This window comes from Chiloscyllium plagiosum, unplaced genomic scaffold, assembly GCF_037043375.1.
Source record: "Chiloscyllium plagiosum isolate Xiang-an unplaced genomic scaffold, Cpla_swu_hap1 HiC_scaffold_14, whole genome shotgun sequence".
In the NCBI taxonomy this organism is placed as follows: Eukaryota; Metazoa; Chordata; class Chondrichthyes; order Orectolobiformes; family Hemiscylliidae; genus Chiloscyllium; species Chiloscyllium plagiosum.
Window position 1 is genome coordinate 30,375,990 of NW_028270152.1, and position 16,739 is coordinate 30,392,728.

The 16,739-nt window shown below is 42.1% G+C and overlaps 2 protein-coding genes across 5 annotated transcripts in view; one reads left to right on the forward strand and one right to left on the reverse strand.

Moving 5' to 3' along the window:
- Window positions 1–876: 876 nt before the first annotated feature.
- On the reverse strand, window positions 877–11,279 carry LOC122558961 (MKRN2 opposite strand protein). 2 transcript variants are annotated; one of them, XM_043707964.2, is made up of 4 exons: window positions 10,938–11,279; window positions 6,434–6,483; window positions 5,555–5,717; window positions 877–1,387 (listed from the first exon to the last, which is right to left on the reverse strand). In XM_043707964.2, the coding sequence occupies exons 1-4, from the start codon at window positions 11,138–11,140 to the stop codon at window positions 1,144–1,146; spliced, it is 660 nt and encodes a 219-aa protein (XP_043563899.2). In that variant the 5' UTR covers window positions 11,141–11,279; the 3' UTR covers window positions 877–1,143. The 2 variants fall into 2 exon arrangements, with proteins under 2 accessions (XP_043563899.2, XP_043563900.2); XM_043707965.2 differs by having other exon boundaries at window positions 11,021–11,163.
- A 214-nt stretch (window positions 11,280–11,493) lies between these two features.
- mkrn2 (makorin, ring finger protein, 2) overlaps window positions 11,494–16,739 on the forward strand; it is a 29,020-nt gene continuing 23,774 nt past the window's right edge. The window contains exon 1 of one of the 3 annotated variants that reach the window (XM_087994254.1): window positions 11,494–11,675. Coding sequence is in view for 2 of the 3 variants with exons in the window: in XM_043707968.2 (XP_043563903.1) it covers window positions 15,799–15,833 (35 nt within the window). In the remaining variant the exon portion in view is untranslated. The other 2 variants (XM_043707968.2, XM_043707969.2) reach the window with 2 other exon arrangements.

Below are 16,739 nucleotides of genomic sequence, written 5' to 3' on the forward strand. Positions count from 1 at the left end.
GTCCCCTCTGCTGAGAGCAATGTCAACAAGACACAACTTGTATGTGTATATAATTATATATATATATAATTTGGTGTGGAGTAGAGATTGGAGGATGTAAAAAAATTCTTGGATACAAAAGTCATGCTGTGAAGTTGTAAAATTCAATATTGAGTCCTAGATGCTGTAAAAAGCCTTAATGGAAAATGATGTATTCCAGCTCCAGCTTGCACTGAGCTTCAGTGTAAAGTACAGCTGGCACAGAACAATGGGAGCGCGGTGGTTTGTTGAAATAGCAAGCAACTGGAAGGTTGGGATTTTACGTAAACGACAAAGCAGAAGTGTTCTGCAAAGTGGTCGCCCTGTTTATGCTGTGTCTCCCCAATGTAATGGAGACCAAACTGTGAGCAGATATAAGTAAAATGTTGCTTCATTTGGAAGACGTGTTTGGGGCCGTGGAGAGTAGGAGGGAGCAGTGTTACACCTACTGCAATTGCATGGGAAGGTGCCATGGGGGAATGAGGGAGTATTAGGAATGATGGAGGAGTGGACTTTGCTGACACAGAGGGACGGTACTTGAGAAATGCTGACAGTTGGTGGGGGGAGAATGTGTTTGGTGGTGGATCCTCCTGGAAGTGGCAGATATGGCAGGTGATCCTTTTGAATTTAGAGATACTGTGGAATGGAAGATGTGGACAAGGGGAACCCTATCATTGTGCTGGGAGGGAAAGGAAGGGGTGAGGACAGAAATGTGGGAGATGGGTTGGACACAGTCGAGGGTTATGTCAACTATGGTGGGGGAAATTTCTTAGCTGAGGAAAAGCGAGGTGAATAATGCAAGTACATCCCAAACTCTGGACAATTAACAAATCAGAAAATTACCCTTGTAAAATAAAATCAATATGATTGTTAATTTTTACTTATAGTGTAAACTTCAATAAATACTATATAGACATTATATTACTTTAAATATTATTTTCAATCACCTAAATCATTGATTAATTTTCAATACATAAGAAAAATTAAAGACTGTTTTACATTAATAATCACAGATCACAGTGTATTTTTATTACCAATTGAAAACATTATGAAATGTGGTGCTATTAATATGGTGGTAATTTTAATAATTTTCTTCCAAGTATATTTCTTCTGATATGATTAAATCTAATTTTTCTTTAAAAAAAACCGGCTGCTGATTTCTTCAGATTGTAGGCCATCTGTGATATAAAAGTAGCTTCTGCATAACTCTCGATGAAGTGTGATATATCTGGAGGCTCGTTTTGTCTGTGGAACCACAAACCTCTCGGTAAATTCTGTCCTACTCAACTGTCGTTTACTTTGTGCTGCCAACACACGGTTGATGAAGGTCAATGCGTAGGAATAGCAGTTGTGCTCATATTCATTGTACCTATAATTATGCAGAATAACAATTGCTTTTAGAAAATCAATTCCTTTGATTGACATGGTTATTAAACAGTAGGAAAATCGACATTTCAGGCAAAAGCCCTGCCGAAACGTCGATTTTCCTGTTCCTCGGATGCTGCCTGAACTGCTGTGCTTTTCCAGCACCACTCTACTCCAGAATCTGGTTTTCGGCATCTGTAGTCATTGTTTTTACCTTATTAAACAGTACTTTGAACTGCTGATTACATAGAAGTGAGGACCTGTGGACGGAAAAGTTGAACTCTACTGCACTGTGTCATGTGATACTTGTAGGTTAATAATGGTCAGATGGAATTGGATGATAATGTGGATTTTCTTTAACAGGTCTACATTAGAGGGGGCTGTATTATGTATACACAACATATGTAGAGTCATAATGAAAATGTGAAAAGGAGTTGCCCTTAAAAAGGACTGGAATTTACTCCAACATGTGCTTTGTTGTGTCACTGTGCAGTAACAAAGAGACTTCGTTACTTTCAAAGCAAAAGTCAGTTACAGATACTTGTTCTTGATCAGCTGTGTAATATAAATGGGAATTCTACTGTTGTGATGCTCCAGAATATTATTCTTTTTCTCCCAGTCAATCCATTCTCAAAGTTTTTGCCTTAAGCTAAGTGAGTTTCAGCGATGCCAATATCTTCAAATGGCTTTTTGCCACAATTGCAATGGACCACCCTTCACAACAAAGCCCAGCCTGACTTTGTCCAACATCTAAATATGCTCACATTCCAGTAAAGGGCTAGCAGATTGGTCAGAATATTGTCAAGATCCATAAACTTTGCTGTATTCTCTGCCCAGCCATTTCTTGATATCACCTGGTGTGAAGTGAATTGGCTGAAAACTGGCTTCTCTGACAATGGGAACCTCTGGAGGAGGCCGAGATGGATCATCCACTCAACATTACTCGCTGCAGAATGTTACAAATGCTTCAGTCTTATCCTGTGCTGGTTCTCTCATCACTGATATAGAGACTTACAGAGTCTCCTCCCCCAACATGTTGCTTAATTGTTGAACACCATTTGCTGGGGAGGATTTAAACTACTACGGTTGGGAGGGAGGATCCCAGGGAGATAGCGAGGAAAGAGATTAATCGGAGACTGGTAAAGTTGAGAAAAGAAGTGAGTCAAACAGTCAGGGCAGACAGGGACAAAGCAGAGAACAAGGTAGGACTGATAAATTAAACAGCATTTCTTTCAATGCAAGAGGCCTAATAGGGAGGGCAGATGAACTCAGGGCATGGGTAGGAACATGGGACTGGGATATCATAGCAATTACAGAAATGTGGCTCAGGGATGGACAGGACTGGCAGCTTAATGTTCCAGGATACAAATGCTACAGGAAGGATAGAAAGGGAGGCAAGAGAAGAAGGGGAGTGGCGTTTTTGATAAGGGATCCATATGGATTTCTGTAAGGTGTTTGACAAAGTTCCTCATGGAAGACTGGTTAGCAAGGTTAGATCTCATGGAATACAGGGAGAACTAGCCATTTGGATACAGAACTGGCTCAAAGGTAGAAGACAAAGGGTGGTGGAGGTTAGTTTTTCAGACTGGAGGCCTGTGACCAGTGGAGTGCTACACAGATCAGTGCTGGATCTGCTACTTTGCATCATTTATATAAATGATTTGGATAGAACATTGGAGGTATAGTTAGTAAGTTTGCTGATGACACCAAAATTGGAGCTGTAGTGGACAGCGAAGAAGGTTACCCCAGATTACAACAGGAACTTGATCAGATGGGCCAATGGGCTGAGGAGTGGCAGATGGAGTTTAATTTAGATTAATGTGAGGTGCTGCATTTTGGGAAAGCAAATCTTAGCAGGACTTATACACTTAATGGTAAGGTCCTCGAGAGTGTTGCTGAACAAAGAGACCTTGGAGTGCAGGTTCATAGGTCCTTGAAAGTACAGCCGCGGATAGATAGGATAGTGAAGAAGGCGTTTGGTATGCTTTCCTTTATTGGTCAGAGTATTGAGTACAGGAGTTGGGAGGTCATGTTGCGCCTATACAGGACAATGGTTAGGCCACTGTTGGAATACTGGGTGCAATTCTGATCTCATTCCTATCGGAAGGATGTTGTGAAACTTAAAAGAATTCAGAAAAGATTTACAAGGATGTTGCCAGGGTTGGAGGATTTGAGCTATAGGGAGAGGTTGAATAGGCTGGGGCTGTTTTCCCTTCAGCGTCGGAGGCTGCGGACTGACCTTATAGAGGTTTATAAAATCATGAGGGGCATGGACAGCATAAATAGACAAAGTCTTTTCCCTAGGGTGGAGGAGTCCAGAACTAGAGGGCATAGGTTTAGGGTGAGAGGGGAAAGATATAAAAGAGACCTAAGGGGCAACGTTTTCTTGCAGAAGGTGGTACATGTATAGAATGAGCTGCCAGAGGAAGTGGTGGAGGCTGGTACAATTGCAACATTTAAAAGGCATCCGGATAGATATATGAAACGGAAGGGCTTGGAGCGATATGGGCCGGGTGTTGGCAGGTGGGACTAGATTTGGGTTGGGATATCTTGTCGGCATAGACAAGTTGGATGAAGGGTCTGTTTCCATGCTGTACATCTCTATGACTCTATGACCACTTGTGACTGGATGTGGCAAGACTGCAGACCTTAGATCTGATGTGTTAGTTGTAGAATGCATAGTCCTGTCTATCACTCGCTGCTTATGCTGGTTGGTATACAAGTGATCTTTCCATTTTTCCTTAGTGTTAGGTTTGCCTGCTACTACTCCTCTCATGCTCTCCTACACTTTTCATTGAACAATAGTTAAACCTCTGGCTAAGTATTGATAGTAGAGTGGGAATATGTTGGCAAGGAGGCTCGAGATTGTGTTGAATCTCTAGCTGGCAAGGAAGCTAGAGATTGTGTTGGATTGCTGCTGTTAAACCACAATACCTGATGAATTTCCAGTCTGTTGTTAAATTTGTTTGAAGCCTCTCCCATTTAGCACAGTGATAGTGCCACAAAACATGACATATTCTCAATGTCAAGGCAGGACATTTTCTCCAAAAAAGGACCATGCAGTGGTAGCTCTTACTGATATTGTCATGGAGAGATGCATCTGCGACAAGCAGGTTGGTGAAGATGAGGTCAAGTATATATTTTCATTTTCATTGGTTCCCTTACCACCTGCTAGAGACTCCAGAGGTAAGAAAGGAGGACTCAGCAGGGCAACAGGGCTGAGTTAACAATTGGTGTTTCCGGTGCCAGGTGGGTTTAGTTTGGTTTCATTCCTTTTGAGAATTTTTACCAGTTTGATTCAACCAACTGGTTTGCTAGGCTATTTCACAGAGTAGATTTAGAGTCAACTACATTCCTGATGGTCTGAAATCACACACAGGTTAGACAAGGTAAGGATGGCAGATTTCGTTGTGAACCAGATGAGTTTTGGAACGTTTAACATGAGTTCCATTAGATTTTTGATTCCAGATTATTTTTCAATTCAAATTACACCATCTGCTGTGGTAGGAATCTGGCCTCAGAGCATTACCTGAGTCTCTGGATTACTAGACCACCTACAATGTCATTATATCATCACCTCCACAAAAGGGTACATTACAGACCAATGAAACAAAGCTACACCTGCTCAGATCATCATGTTTCGGCATGATGCCTATTAGTGCAGTTAACCATTGGTATAAAATAGGAGAAAACATCTGAAATGGAGCACCTAAAGAGAAATGTATAGAAGTGTGATACCTTATGATTTTACCAAAGCATACAAATTTCCTAATTAAAAAAAAGTCTCAAAGTGTAAATTCTAATGCTGCTATAGAAAATCAGAGCTACAATTGGAACATTCACATGTAACAGCTTCAGTTCAGTGGTCCATATAATACGAGTCACATGGATTAATTATGCAATGAGATTTAGCCACTGTGATCAATGCGACACTATCATTTGTATTAAATCTACTGTAGTCACAGAGGATAAATAAGTGTGGAACTGTCTGCCACAAAAATGGCTGAAGTGGAACCCATAAGTTATTTCAAAATAAAATTAGATGTGTTTCAAAACTTATACAAAAACTGTGGGGATTGAACCAAAGAATTTGATTAAAATCAATGTTACATGTGGCAAAATCATCAACATGAACTTGACAGGCCAAATGAGCCTGTGCTACAATCCATACCTGTTTGGTAGCCATAAATCAGCTGTGGAAAACTGCTCCAAGTAAATATCCCACTGGTTAATTAAACTGTACATGTCTGGTTGTACTAGTGGAACACAAACACATTCTTCCCAACCACAACCATCTCTCTGGACACCAGTTTCAATGTAATTATACACAACTCCTACAAAAATAAAAGATTTATAGTGTGAAAAAGGCTACTACATGTAGCACATATATATTAAATGGTGTATCATAGATTTCTCCCATAAGACTAACATCGTTCTTCTGGTCTCTAGTTGTTTGTTCATGGTAAAAGGCTCCTTCACTGCAATGTACAAGCACAAAAACGTTTGGTTAGCTCAGTTGGCTGCTTTGCAATGCACTGTGATGCCAACAGCATAAGTTCAATTCTCACATTGGCGGAGGTTACCATGAAGGACTCTCTTTGTCAACCTATCCCCTCACCTGAGGCATGGTGACCCTCAGGTTAAACCACAATCAGTCCTCATTCTCTCTCTCTCTCTCTCTCTCTCTGTAATGAGGGAGTAGCTGTATGGCCCCGAAGGACTGTGGTGAGTTTACTTGTATAAGCACACCGCCTGATCATGAAGAGTGCAGGAGCAATGCCACAGATAGTTTCCCCTGGCTGAGACAGGAGTAGCAATTAGCTCAGTTATTAATGTCAAAATTCTAGGTTTCATTTCAAATTCCCAATAATCCTCCAAATAAGAAATAAAATTAAAATTAGAAAATAGTTCAGAACACTCTTGTCCTAAAATTCTTAAACTCTGCATCCTTCACTATACTTACTATATTAAGGTGTTCTGAGTATCTGTCATCTTGTGTTTAAATTACATTTTTTTTAGAAAAAGAAATGCGATTTAATTTAAAACTCACCACTGGTATTTGAAATTCCAACATGAAGATCAGATCTCCCATCATAATCTCTGGATAACAAAATATAAATAGATGTTAAACTACTGTCCTTCAGAACAATAGAATCCCTACAGTGTGGAACCAGGTCATTTGGTCCATTGAGTCCACACTGATTCTCTAAAAAGCATTTCCCATGACTAATCCACCTAGCCTACACATCCTTGGGACACTACGCGGCAATTTAGCATGGCTAATCCACCTAACCTGCACGTCGTGTACTGTGGGAGGAATCTGGAGATGGGGAGATATGGGGAGAATGTGCAGAGTTTACACAGTCACCTGAACATGGAAATGAACCTGGGTCCCTGGTGCTAACCACTGAGCCACTCACCAAATTTCTTACACATAAACTGAATGTAAACAAATAAGAAAGCACACAAAAGAAAGATTCCGAATACAGAGGAAATTTGGTTATCCGAATTCCAATTATCCGAAAATCGGATTATCTGAAGGACATCTCAAGGTCCTGATAGAAACATTACATCAAAGGCGTGTTTCCAGCAGTGATCGCGTCTTTTGTTTACAGTGATTAAACAGGCACCTTCATCAAATGACTGATCTCCCAACCTCTCTCTCTACCCACACTCCCCCTGGAGTTCTACAGAGGGATGTACCCCATCCTCCACCCTCCTCGCCCGCCCCCCCCCCCCCCCCCCCAATCCCAGGAATAATCTCTCCAATATTGCCCTGTACAGGGTAAACATGGAACCTGTCAAAATTTTGCAGTAAAAAGTTGTGTGTGTGGATGTCGGTGTGTGTGTGTGCACGCGCATGCGCTATTGGGAGACTTACCCCACAAAGGCAGCAGCAGCGGTCTTGTTGTTTGTGTGCACTCCAGATGCCCTGGAGAGGGGCCGGGAGTGGACAGGGGCTTGTGCGCTTTGTGCTGGGGGGTGGTATTGGACCGGGTTGGGAGCGGGGGAGTGTGGTGTTGGACTGGGTTGGGGGGCCGGGGGCGGGTTTGGACCAGGTTGGGAGCAGGGGGTGTGTTGGACTGGATTGGGGGACGGTGTTGGCCGGGGGACAAGAGGAGGGTGGTGTTGGTGGTGGGGTCTCATGTGCTCTGTGCTGCTGCAGTCTCCAGAATTGGGAGCAGACTTTAAAACTCTGAGCCCCATAGGAAAGGCATTTAATCAATTTTCTGAATAATTGATTATCTGAACGAAATAGTGCCTGCCCATCATGTTTGGATAACCAAGTTTCCACTGTAGTTACAGCGCAGGAGACTATTCAGTCTGTTGTCTATGTGCTAACTCTCTGCAGATACAACCTAGCCTCTCTTGCATCCATTGCACATTTGACCTGATTTTTTCTTTCTCTTCCAATTATTAACCAATTCACTTTTGAAAGCTACAATTGAATTTACTTCTTTAACAACCTCAAAAGTTGTAGCTCAAATCCTAACCACACACTCTGAAAACTCTGAAGAGCCTGAACTGTGCTGTAATGTTCTATTTAATGTTCTAATTCTTTTTAAGGAGAACTATCCCAACTGTTCCAATCTATCCATGAAATTAGTTCTATAAATAGGGGACTTCAATCATTCTCAAATATTTTCTGCACCCCCTTCTGCATGAAAACTTTTCTAAAATATAACACCAATGTGGAAAATTGCCCAGGTATATTCTGTACACAAAAAGCAGGATAAATCCAACTCAGCCAATTACTGCCCCATCAGTCTACCCCCAATCATCAGTAAAGTGACGGAAGGGGTCATCAACAGTGCTATCAAGCAGCATCAGCTCAGCAATAACCCACTCAGTGACGACCAATTTGGGTTCCACCAGAGTCTCTCAGCTCCTGACATCTTTACAACCTTGATTCAAACATGGACAAATGAGCTGAACATTTTATTTCAAAAATATCTTTTATTCATTAAAGAAATGTCTACAAGTACCTACAAAGATTCTAAATCAGTTCTGTACAGTTTTTACAGGGAACAAAATAAAAAAACCTGAATGCCAGAAGTGAGGTGACAGTGACGCCCTTGACATCAAAGCTGCATTTGACTGGGGGTAGCATTGACGAGCCCTAGCAAAACTGGAATCAATGAGAGTCAGAGGGAAAACTCCCTGCTGGTTAGAGTCATAGTTGACACATAGTTTGATAGTTATTGGAGGTCAGTCATCTCAGCTTCAGGACATCACTGCAGGATTTCCTCTGTCACCTCCAGCTGCTTCATCAGTGACCTTCCATCTGTCATAAGGTCAGAATTGGGAATGTTTGCTGATAACTGCACAAAGTTCAGCACCATTAGTGACTCCTCAGGTATTGAAGCAGTCAATTTATAAATGCAAATGGACCCAGACAATATCTGGGCTTGAGCTGATAAGTGGCAAGTAACATTTGTATGTCACAAATACCAAGCAATGACCCCTCCAATTAAGACATTCTAACCATCATTCTTGACAACCATTCAATCCCCGACGATCAACACCCTGGGAGTTACCTTCAACCAGAAACTGAACTGGAATAGCCATATAAAAACAACAGCTGCAAGGGCAGGTCAGAGGCAGGTCAGCAGCAAGTAACTCCCCTCCTGACCCCACAAAATCAGTCCACCATGTACAAGGCACAAGGCAGGAGTGTGACAGAATACTTCCCACTTCCTTGGATGTGTGCAGCTCCAACAAAACTCAAGAAGCTTGACACCACCCAGGACAAAGCAGTTTGCTCACCACCACCACCACCTTCTCAAGGGCAATTCAGATCAGGCAATAAATGCTGGCCAGCAAGCAATGCAAATGTCCCACAAGTGAATTAAAGAAAAGCTTGGAACTAAGGTTTCTGACTTGGATTGGAATTTCAAGATCCACAGCTACTTTTCAGATGAGTTCTAGTGGTTGCATTGCAATAAGTAGGAATTGCTCCAGAATGCTGTTGTGAAACCAGAGTTTATAAATGACTTCATGAATTTATTGGCAAGAAACCATGAATTTATTTTATTTTATAAAGGCTAAGGCCACATTCCACAGATTTGCAATCACATTTAAAGGTGGCTAAACATTTGCATCTTTGCACCTTCAACATTTAAAAGTTTTTGAAATGGAGGAAACCTATCAGCAAAGCCTCACCAGGAACAATTACCTTGAAGGAGAATAAATGAGGGCAAACTTCATTAGCAAAACATCCAGATAATCACCTGAATACTCAACTGAGTGGCAGCAAGCTATTTGAGATAGTCACTTGGACAATGAGACTCTGGCTATGAAATAACAGTAAAATATAGGAGCCAATTTAGGCCTTCCAGCCCAGCAAGTCTGCTCAGTCAGTCAATCATAGAGTCATAGAGATGTACAGCATGGAAACAGACACTTTGGTCCAACCCGTCCGTGCTGACCAGATATCCCAACCCTATCTAGTCCCACCTGCCAGCACCAGGCCTATATCCCTCCAAACTCTTCCTATTCATCTACCCATCCAAATGCCTCTTAAATGTTGCAATTGTACCAGCCTCCACCACATCCTCTGGCAGCTCATTCCATATACGTACCACCCTCTGCGTGAAATAGTTGCCCCTTTAGGTCTCTTTTACATCTTTCCCCTCTCACCCTAAACCTATGCCCTCATAATTTTGTAACCTCTATAAGGTCACCCCTCAGCCTCCGACGCTCCAGGGAAAACAGCCCCAGCCTGTTCAGCCTCTCCCTGTAGCTCAGATCCTCCAACCCTGGCAACATCCTTGTAAATCTTTTCTGAATCCTTTCAAGTTTCACAACATCTTTCCGATAGGAAGGAGACCAGAATTGCACACAATATTCCAACAGTGGCCCAAACAATGTCCTGTATAGCCGCACAGAAATCTCAGACTTCAGGCTGAGCTTAATTTTCCTTCTCAGTTTCACATTGAGGGAGATAGGGGCATGGATAGGATAAATAAGCAAAGTCTTTTCCCTGGAGTTGGGGAGTCCAGAACTAGAGGGCATAGGTTTAGGGTGAGAGGGGAAAGATATAAAAGAGACCTAAGGGGCAACTATTTCAAGCAGAGGGTGGTACGTGTATGGAATGAGCTGCCAGAGGATGTGATGGAGGCTGGTACAATTGCAACATTTAAGAGGCATTTGGGTATATGAATAGGAAGGGTTTGGAGGGATATGGGCCAGGTGCTGGCAGGTGGGACTAGATTGGGTTGGGATATCTGGTCGACATGGACAGGTTGGACCGAAGGGTCTGTTTCCATGCTGTACATCTCTATGACTCTATGAATGGTCCTAACAAGGTGGATGTGCAAATGATGCAAGGATTTCCACATGTTGCTATCTTGCAACTTCAATCCACACTATTGCACTAACGTTAGATAGTACACCATCCTCAATCTGTTTGTTGGAAAAGATCACATTAATATTCCTTGCTGCTCTTCTCTAAAATGTGGCTTATTATTTTAAATTATACAGATATATTTTAGCTTGCTTCTTTTGCACCAGAGATGCAGTCAACTCAGCTTAATGTCTCCGTTTGACTTTACCTCAAGAATGATCCTTTAGTCGGTTTAATCAGGAATGAGCACTTTTCGTGATGACCATCTACAAAGGAGTTGGGAATACTGACCGGGGCATCTTCTAATCTTCGTCCCAGGAGACTCTGACCACAGATCGGACACTGCTCGGGTACATTAAAGCAATAAATATCCTTCCCACAGTGACGGAACATGACTACACGATTCTCCATTTCTAGTGAGCTACAGAGGTTAGTTTGTGAACTACATAGATAATTCCTTACAATGATGGCGACACTTTAAATACCAACTTCCGATTTAGCAACAATGTAATGAACAGATGCAGGAGCCAGTGAGCTTTGGATGTAAGTTAAAAGTGTCCTGTTTCGGGTTGGGATTTGATTGCTGGTCCAATCCAAGGTGTTGCGGGGCGGAGTCTAGCTTCTACCATCCGGTGCCATTATTCGAGGCAGCGCGGATCTCCGGAGATACCTGCCGAGGATTGACACAGATTGTATCTGAAATATTAACCAGCGTTTTGTTTTTAGATGTAAATGAAACTGCTGTATCCAGCGTATCTTGTTATATTTTACTGCTTCGGGTATTGGAGCCTCTTGTTGAATGGGAAATAGATTGACGCAGAGACAGCTCTTAGCAGAAATGAGAATGTTCAGCCCACGAAAACAGATACAAAGTCGCAAACTCACTGCTGAGGCTTCATGTTGCAAGAGAAGCCTAAAAGCTGTGGTCTGTGTTGAACAATCCTAAGTGAGTTGTGTAAACTATCCACAATATATACAGGACGTATTTCCACATTACGTTGTTTTATCCGTTTTGTTCCAAGGGCAGAATAATTACAGTATTCGGGATGCTATCACTGACCAGTCACATCGTTGTGTTCCTGTTGGGGCTTTTATAAGGAAATCATTAAATTATTTCTGAAAATTTGACAGGGAAAAGACAGCCAGCGTAAAGTTCTTGAATGAATATGAACTAAAGTGCTGTGATCATTTTCAAATTTACACATTTCAAGTTAAAGTCAGTGTATTGTCATTGATTAAAAAGACAAACCAAAGATATGTCAGCGTGACTGATTGGTAATGTTTCAAAACCCCTTGAGTCAAAACGCAGGTGAACAGCCCTGCTCCCAAGACGTGAGCCCATGGGCCAGGTTAACTTTCCAGTGCAAAGCAGAGGGAACGGTGCACAAATGGAGGAGACATCTCTTTCCGCTTTTCTTTTGTGTTAAATTGAACTTTTCTGTTGCCTTTAATAAATAAGAACATTTCGGTAGAGAGGATTTTTAAAGTAAGTGTCATGGTTCAAGGATATCCATCTAATGATGTAGAATATCTAATATTAATAGGAAGGTGGGCAACTTGTTCACCACATCACTCCTGTGCGCAATGACCTACAGTGTAATCTAGCTAAGCAATGTCTGACTTATAAAATTCTCTTCCTTCTTGTATGTGAACACTTGGATGAGGTAGCAAAGAGCACGTAGCGCCAATGAAATCAAGAATTCATGAGATTTTAAAGTTGTCCTCATGTGTGGAACAGACTGCTGCACTATTCTCTCTGTGCCCACTTAAGTTCGTGGCAGCCATATCAAGTATTTCCTTAGAACAGGGACATTCCCTGGACCTTTTGTGATTCAAATACAGTTATTTTCATGGAGTGAATAACAGCTTGTGTAAACGTTTGGTTTCACAACAAGTTGAAAATATAAGATTTAGAACATGTTACAGAACTTCCTGTCAACATCCACAAGACAGAATATTGCTCACACCACATCAACTCAGCACGGCAGCAAAAAGTTTAATATTACTCCTCTAAAAGATATTAATTGGAGGTACAGTAAACAGAAAACCTGTGATGTTGCCACTATGAAGTCTATCTTACTGACAAGAATAATAAAATACTGAAATAATAGGGTTTCTCAATCTATCTTATTTTGAACAGTAGTTTTTCATTTAGCGTAGCTGACATATATATGTTTACAACTGTAAGTATTAATCAGATACTTACAATAAAAGGTCATGGTTCAGCTAAATATTTTGGTTGATCTGTAAATATTATTGTAATTCTTTACTCCGGTATACCAAAATCGAGAAACTGACAAACAATGCAGCTATTAAAAGTAATCCTTACTAATCTATGAACAAAAACTTATGAACAGTTTGCTGTCATAGGGATATAGGTAAAAACAATGACTGCAGATGCTGGAAACCAGATTCTAGATGAGAGTGGTGCTGGAAAAGCAGAGCAGTTCAGGCAGCATCCGAGGAGCACGAAAATCGACATTTCGGGCAAAATCCCTTCAGGAATAGAGGCAGAGTGCCTGCAGCGTGGAGAGATAAATGAGAGGAGGGTGGGGGTGGGGAGAAAGTAGCATAGAGTACAATAGGTGAATGGGGGTGGGGATGGAGGTCAGGGAGGAGGGTGCGGGAAGGTAGCAAAGAGTACACTGGGTGAATGGGGGTGGGGATGAGAGGAGGGCAAAGAGCTTCAGGGCAGAGGAGATGACCTGGGGTTCGCCTCGGAACACTTCAACCCCAGGGCATCAACTTGGATTTCACCAGTTTCCTCATTTCCCCTTCCCCCACCTCACCCCAGTTCCAAACTTCCAGCTCAGCATTGTCCCCATGACTTGTCCTACTTGCCTATCTTCCTTTCCACCTATCCACTCCACCCTCCTCTCTGACTTATCACCTTCATCCCCACCCCCATTCACCCAGTGTACTCTTTGCTACCTTCCCCCAACCTCACTCTCCTCTCATTTATCTCTCCATCCTGCAGGCACTCTACCTCTATTCCTGATGAAGGGCTTTTGCCCGAAACGTCGATTTTCCTCCTCCTCAGATGCTGCCTGAACTGCTGTACTTTTCCAGCACCACTCTAATCTAGAATCTGTCATAGGGATATGGATGGTTGGGGTCTAACAACTACACACCTCATAAAATTAATTTTGTAGTGTTTAAGGATGATCAGTAACACTGATCAGAATAATATAAAATCAGAATAATATTCGAGTACCATAAGAATACTCTTAATAAAGAAGTCTTAAGAAAGAAATTCCTCCTGAATCTCCAAATTTCACACACTTTTAACATTCACAGGATTTCACAATATAACGACAAAAGCAATAGCATCCAGATGTGGCTCACTCAGGCTATCTAAAATTATACTTTCTTTACTAATTCTTTCACAGAATGTAAGCATTGTTGATTAGACCAACATCTACTGCCCATTCCTAATCATTCTTGAGAAGTTGATGGTGAGCTACTTCTTGAACTGTTGAAACATTGTGTACTGTATTATTTGTGAGTTCAAGGAATTTGACCCAGCAACAGTGGCGTATAGTTCCAAGTTAGGATAGAATTAGGCTGGGAGAGGAACTTTCAGATGGTGGTATTCCCATTTATCTGCTGCCCCTGTCTTCCTTAGTAATAGAGGTCATGTATTTGGAAGGTGTTGTTGAGGGAACCTTGATCAGTTGTAATCTTGAGCCTTGTAGAAGGTACACACTGCTGATACTGTGCATCATTGGAAGGAGAAGTGATGTTTAAGTTGATTGGTTTCAATAAAATGGACAGTTTTGTCCTGGATGTTGAGTTTTTTTGAGTATTGTTGGAGCTGCGCGCATTCAAGAAAATGGAGATTATTCCATTACATCTAATCTGTGCCTTATAGGATGGATATACTTTGGGGAGCCAGCAAATGAATTACTCACCATAGAATTCCCAGCCTCTCAACCACTTTTGTAGTTACAGTACCTACATGGTTGATCCAGGTCAGTTTCTGTTGAATTGTATTTCTTGGGAAGTTGATAGTGGGCAGTTCAGTAATGATAATTTAATTGAATGTGAGACTAAATTGTGAATTGTGGAAATGGTCATTGCTTTACAATTGTGAACATGAATGTCACCTGCCACTTATCAACCTGAGTCTGAACGTTGTACTGGACTTGCAGTATTTGGCCATTCAGTATATGAAGATCTGTGAGTGGTGCTGGACATTGTACAATTATTAGTGAATGTAACCCTCTATTTTTGACTTTATGGTGGAGGGAAGGTTATTGATGAATCAGCTTAAGGTGGCTGATCCCAGGACACTCGCCTTAAGAACTCCTGCAGAGATGCCCTGGGACTAAATTGGTTGATGTCCAGCAACCTCAACCATCTTCCTTTGTACTAGGTGTGATACCAATCAGAAGAGTGTTTTCCTTCTGATTTTTACTGGCTTTAGTTTTGCTGGGGCTCCTTGATGGCACACTCAAGTCAAATGATGCCATGACACAAAGAGCAGTCAATCTCACCTCACCTCCTGAGTTCAGATCTTTTGACTATGTTTGGACTAAGTCCTTTGAGTTGGAACCCATGCTCTATATTATACCCTAACATCTTCCTCGATGTTACGTTCAAAATAGTCAATGAGCCCATTTTGCTACTAATTGATTTGATTGGTATTTTTGTTGTGTTTTCTTCATAATTAACTTGAAAAATGTTACAAACTGCATCTTCATTTCAAACAGAAATAAATTAAGAAAAAGGCATTTTTAAAAGCTGTACACTTGAAACCCTCTGCAACCGGTGGGCATTGGATATATAACACTTAATAATCCACTCAAGCCAATTTAAAAATATTGGTTTGTAATAAAAATAGAAAAATCGTATCACTATGTTTCACTTTATAATGCTCTTTTCATTGCGATAAGAATGCTACACAAATACAGCTTGTTGTTATTGTCCACGATCCAACTGCTCTCACACACACACACACGGACTGAAGTCCAAGCTCAACACAGGACTACTGGCGCATGCGCATGACGTTTAACCACCGTAACTTCCGGGTTACGGAACAAACAGGAAGGCGGCGGGGCGCCCCTCCAATGGCAGCGACCGAGCCCCGGAACCTTTGTGTTGGGTACGTGCTCTTAGACGGACGGACAGGAAACTGATGGTGGGCAGGAGGGTGGGGATAACGAAGAGGATGTAGGATTGGCGGCGGGATGATGAGTACTAAACAGGTGACGTGCAGGTACTGAGTCTCTTCAATCATGCTTGGGGAGGACTGCTGGCCGAGTGGCAGCAATGTGATTTAAACAGCGGAACTGGTGGCTCCCCTCTCTGCCCATGGGGTTACCCAGGGTCAGGAGAGTTGCAACTAAGTGCTAGGCCTTCATTTCATCATCATCCCCCGCCCCCCCCCCCCCCCCCATTTTCTTCCTACTTCTGTCTCCCAATCTCCCCCACTCATCCCACATCCCTCCAAACCCTTCCTATTCAAATACCAAACCATAGAGTCATAGCCAGTTGCCTTTTAAATGCTGCAATTGTACCAGTCTCCATTACTTTCTCTGTTAACTCGTTCTATACGTGCCCTCTGCGTGAAAACATTGCCCCTTAGGTCCCTGTTATATCTTTCTCCTCTCAACCTAAACCTATGCCCTCTTGTTCTGGACTCCCTCAAACCAGGGGAAAAACTTTGTCTATTTACCTTATCTATGGCCCTCCTGCCAACAACCTGATGAAGGAGAGGCACTCCGAAAGCTAGTGTGCTTCCAATTAAACCTGTTGGATTATAACCTGGTGTTGTGTGATTTTTAACTTTGTACACCCCAGTCCAACACCGGCATCTCCAAAACATGATTCTATAAACCTCTAAGGTCACCTGTTAGCCTCTGACGCTCCAGGAAAACAGCCACAGCCTATTCAGCTTTGCAAACTTGATCACCACAATTCCAGGGCTTTTCTAAGCAGACTTCCAGTAACTATCCTCTCAGCGCCGGGGACTCGGGTTCGATTCCAGCCTTGGGTGACTGTCTATGTG

Coding starts and splice junctions, on each gene's coding strand:
- LOC122558961 (XM_043707964.2), bottom strand. CDS start 11,140: ATGGAGAATCGTGTAGTCATGTTCCGTCACTGTGGGAAGGATATTTAT. Junction 5,718..6,433: donor TGGAATTTCAAATACCAGTG/GTGAGTTTTAAA, acceptor TTATTTTTGTAG/GAGTTGTGTATAATTACATT. Junction 1,388..5,554: donor GATTTATGGCTACCAAACAG/GTATGGATTGTA, acceptor GCATAATTATAG/GTACAATGAATATGAGCACA.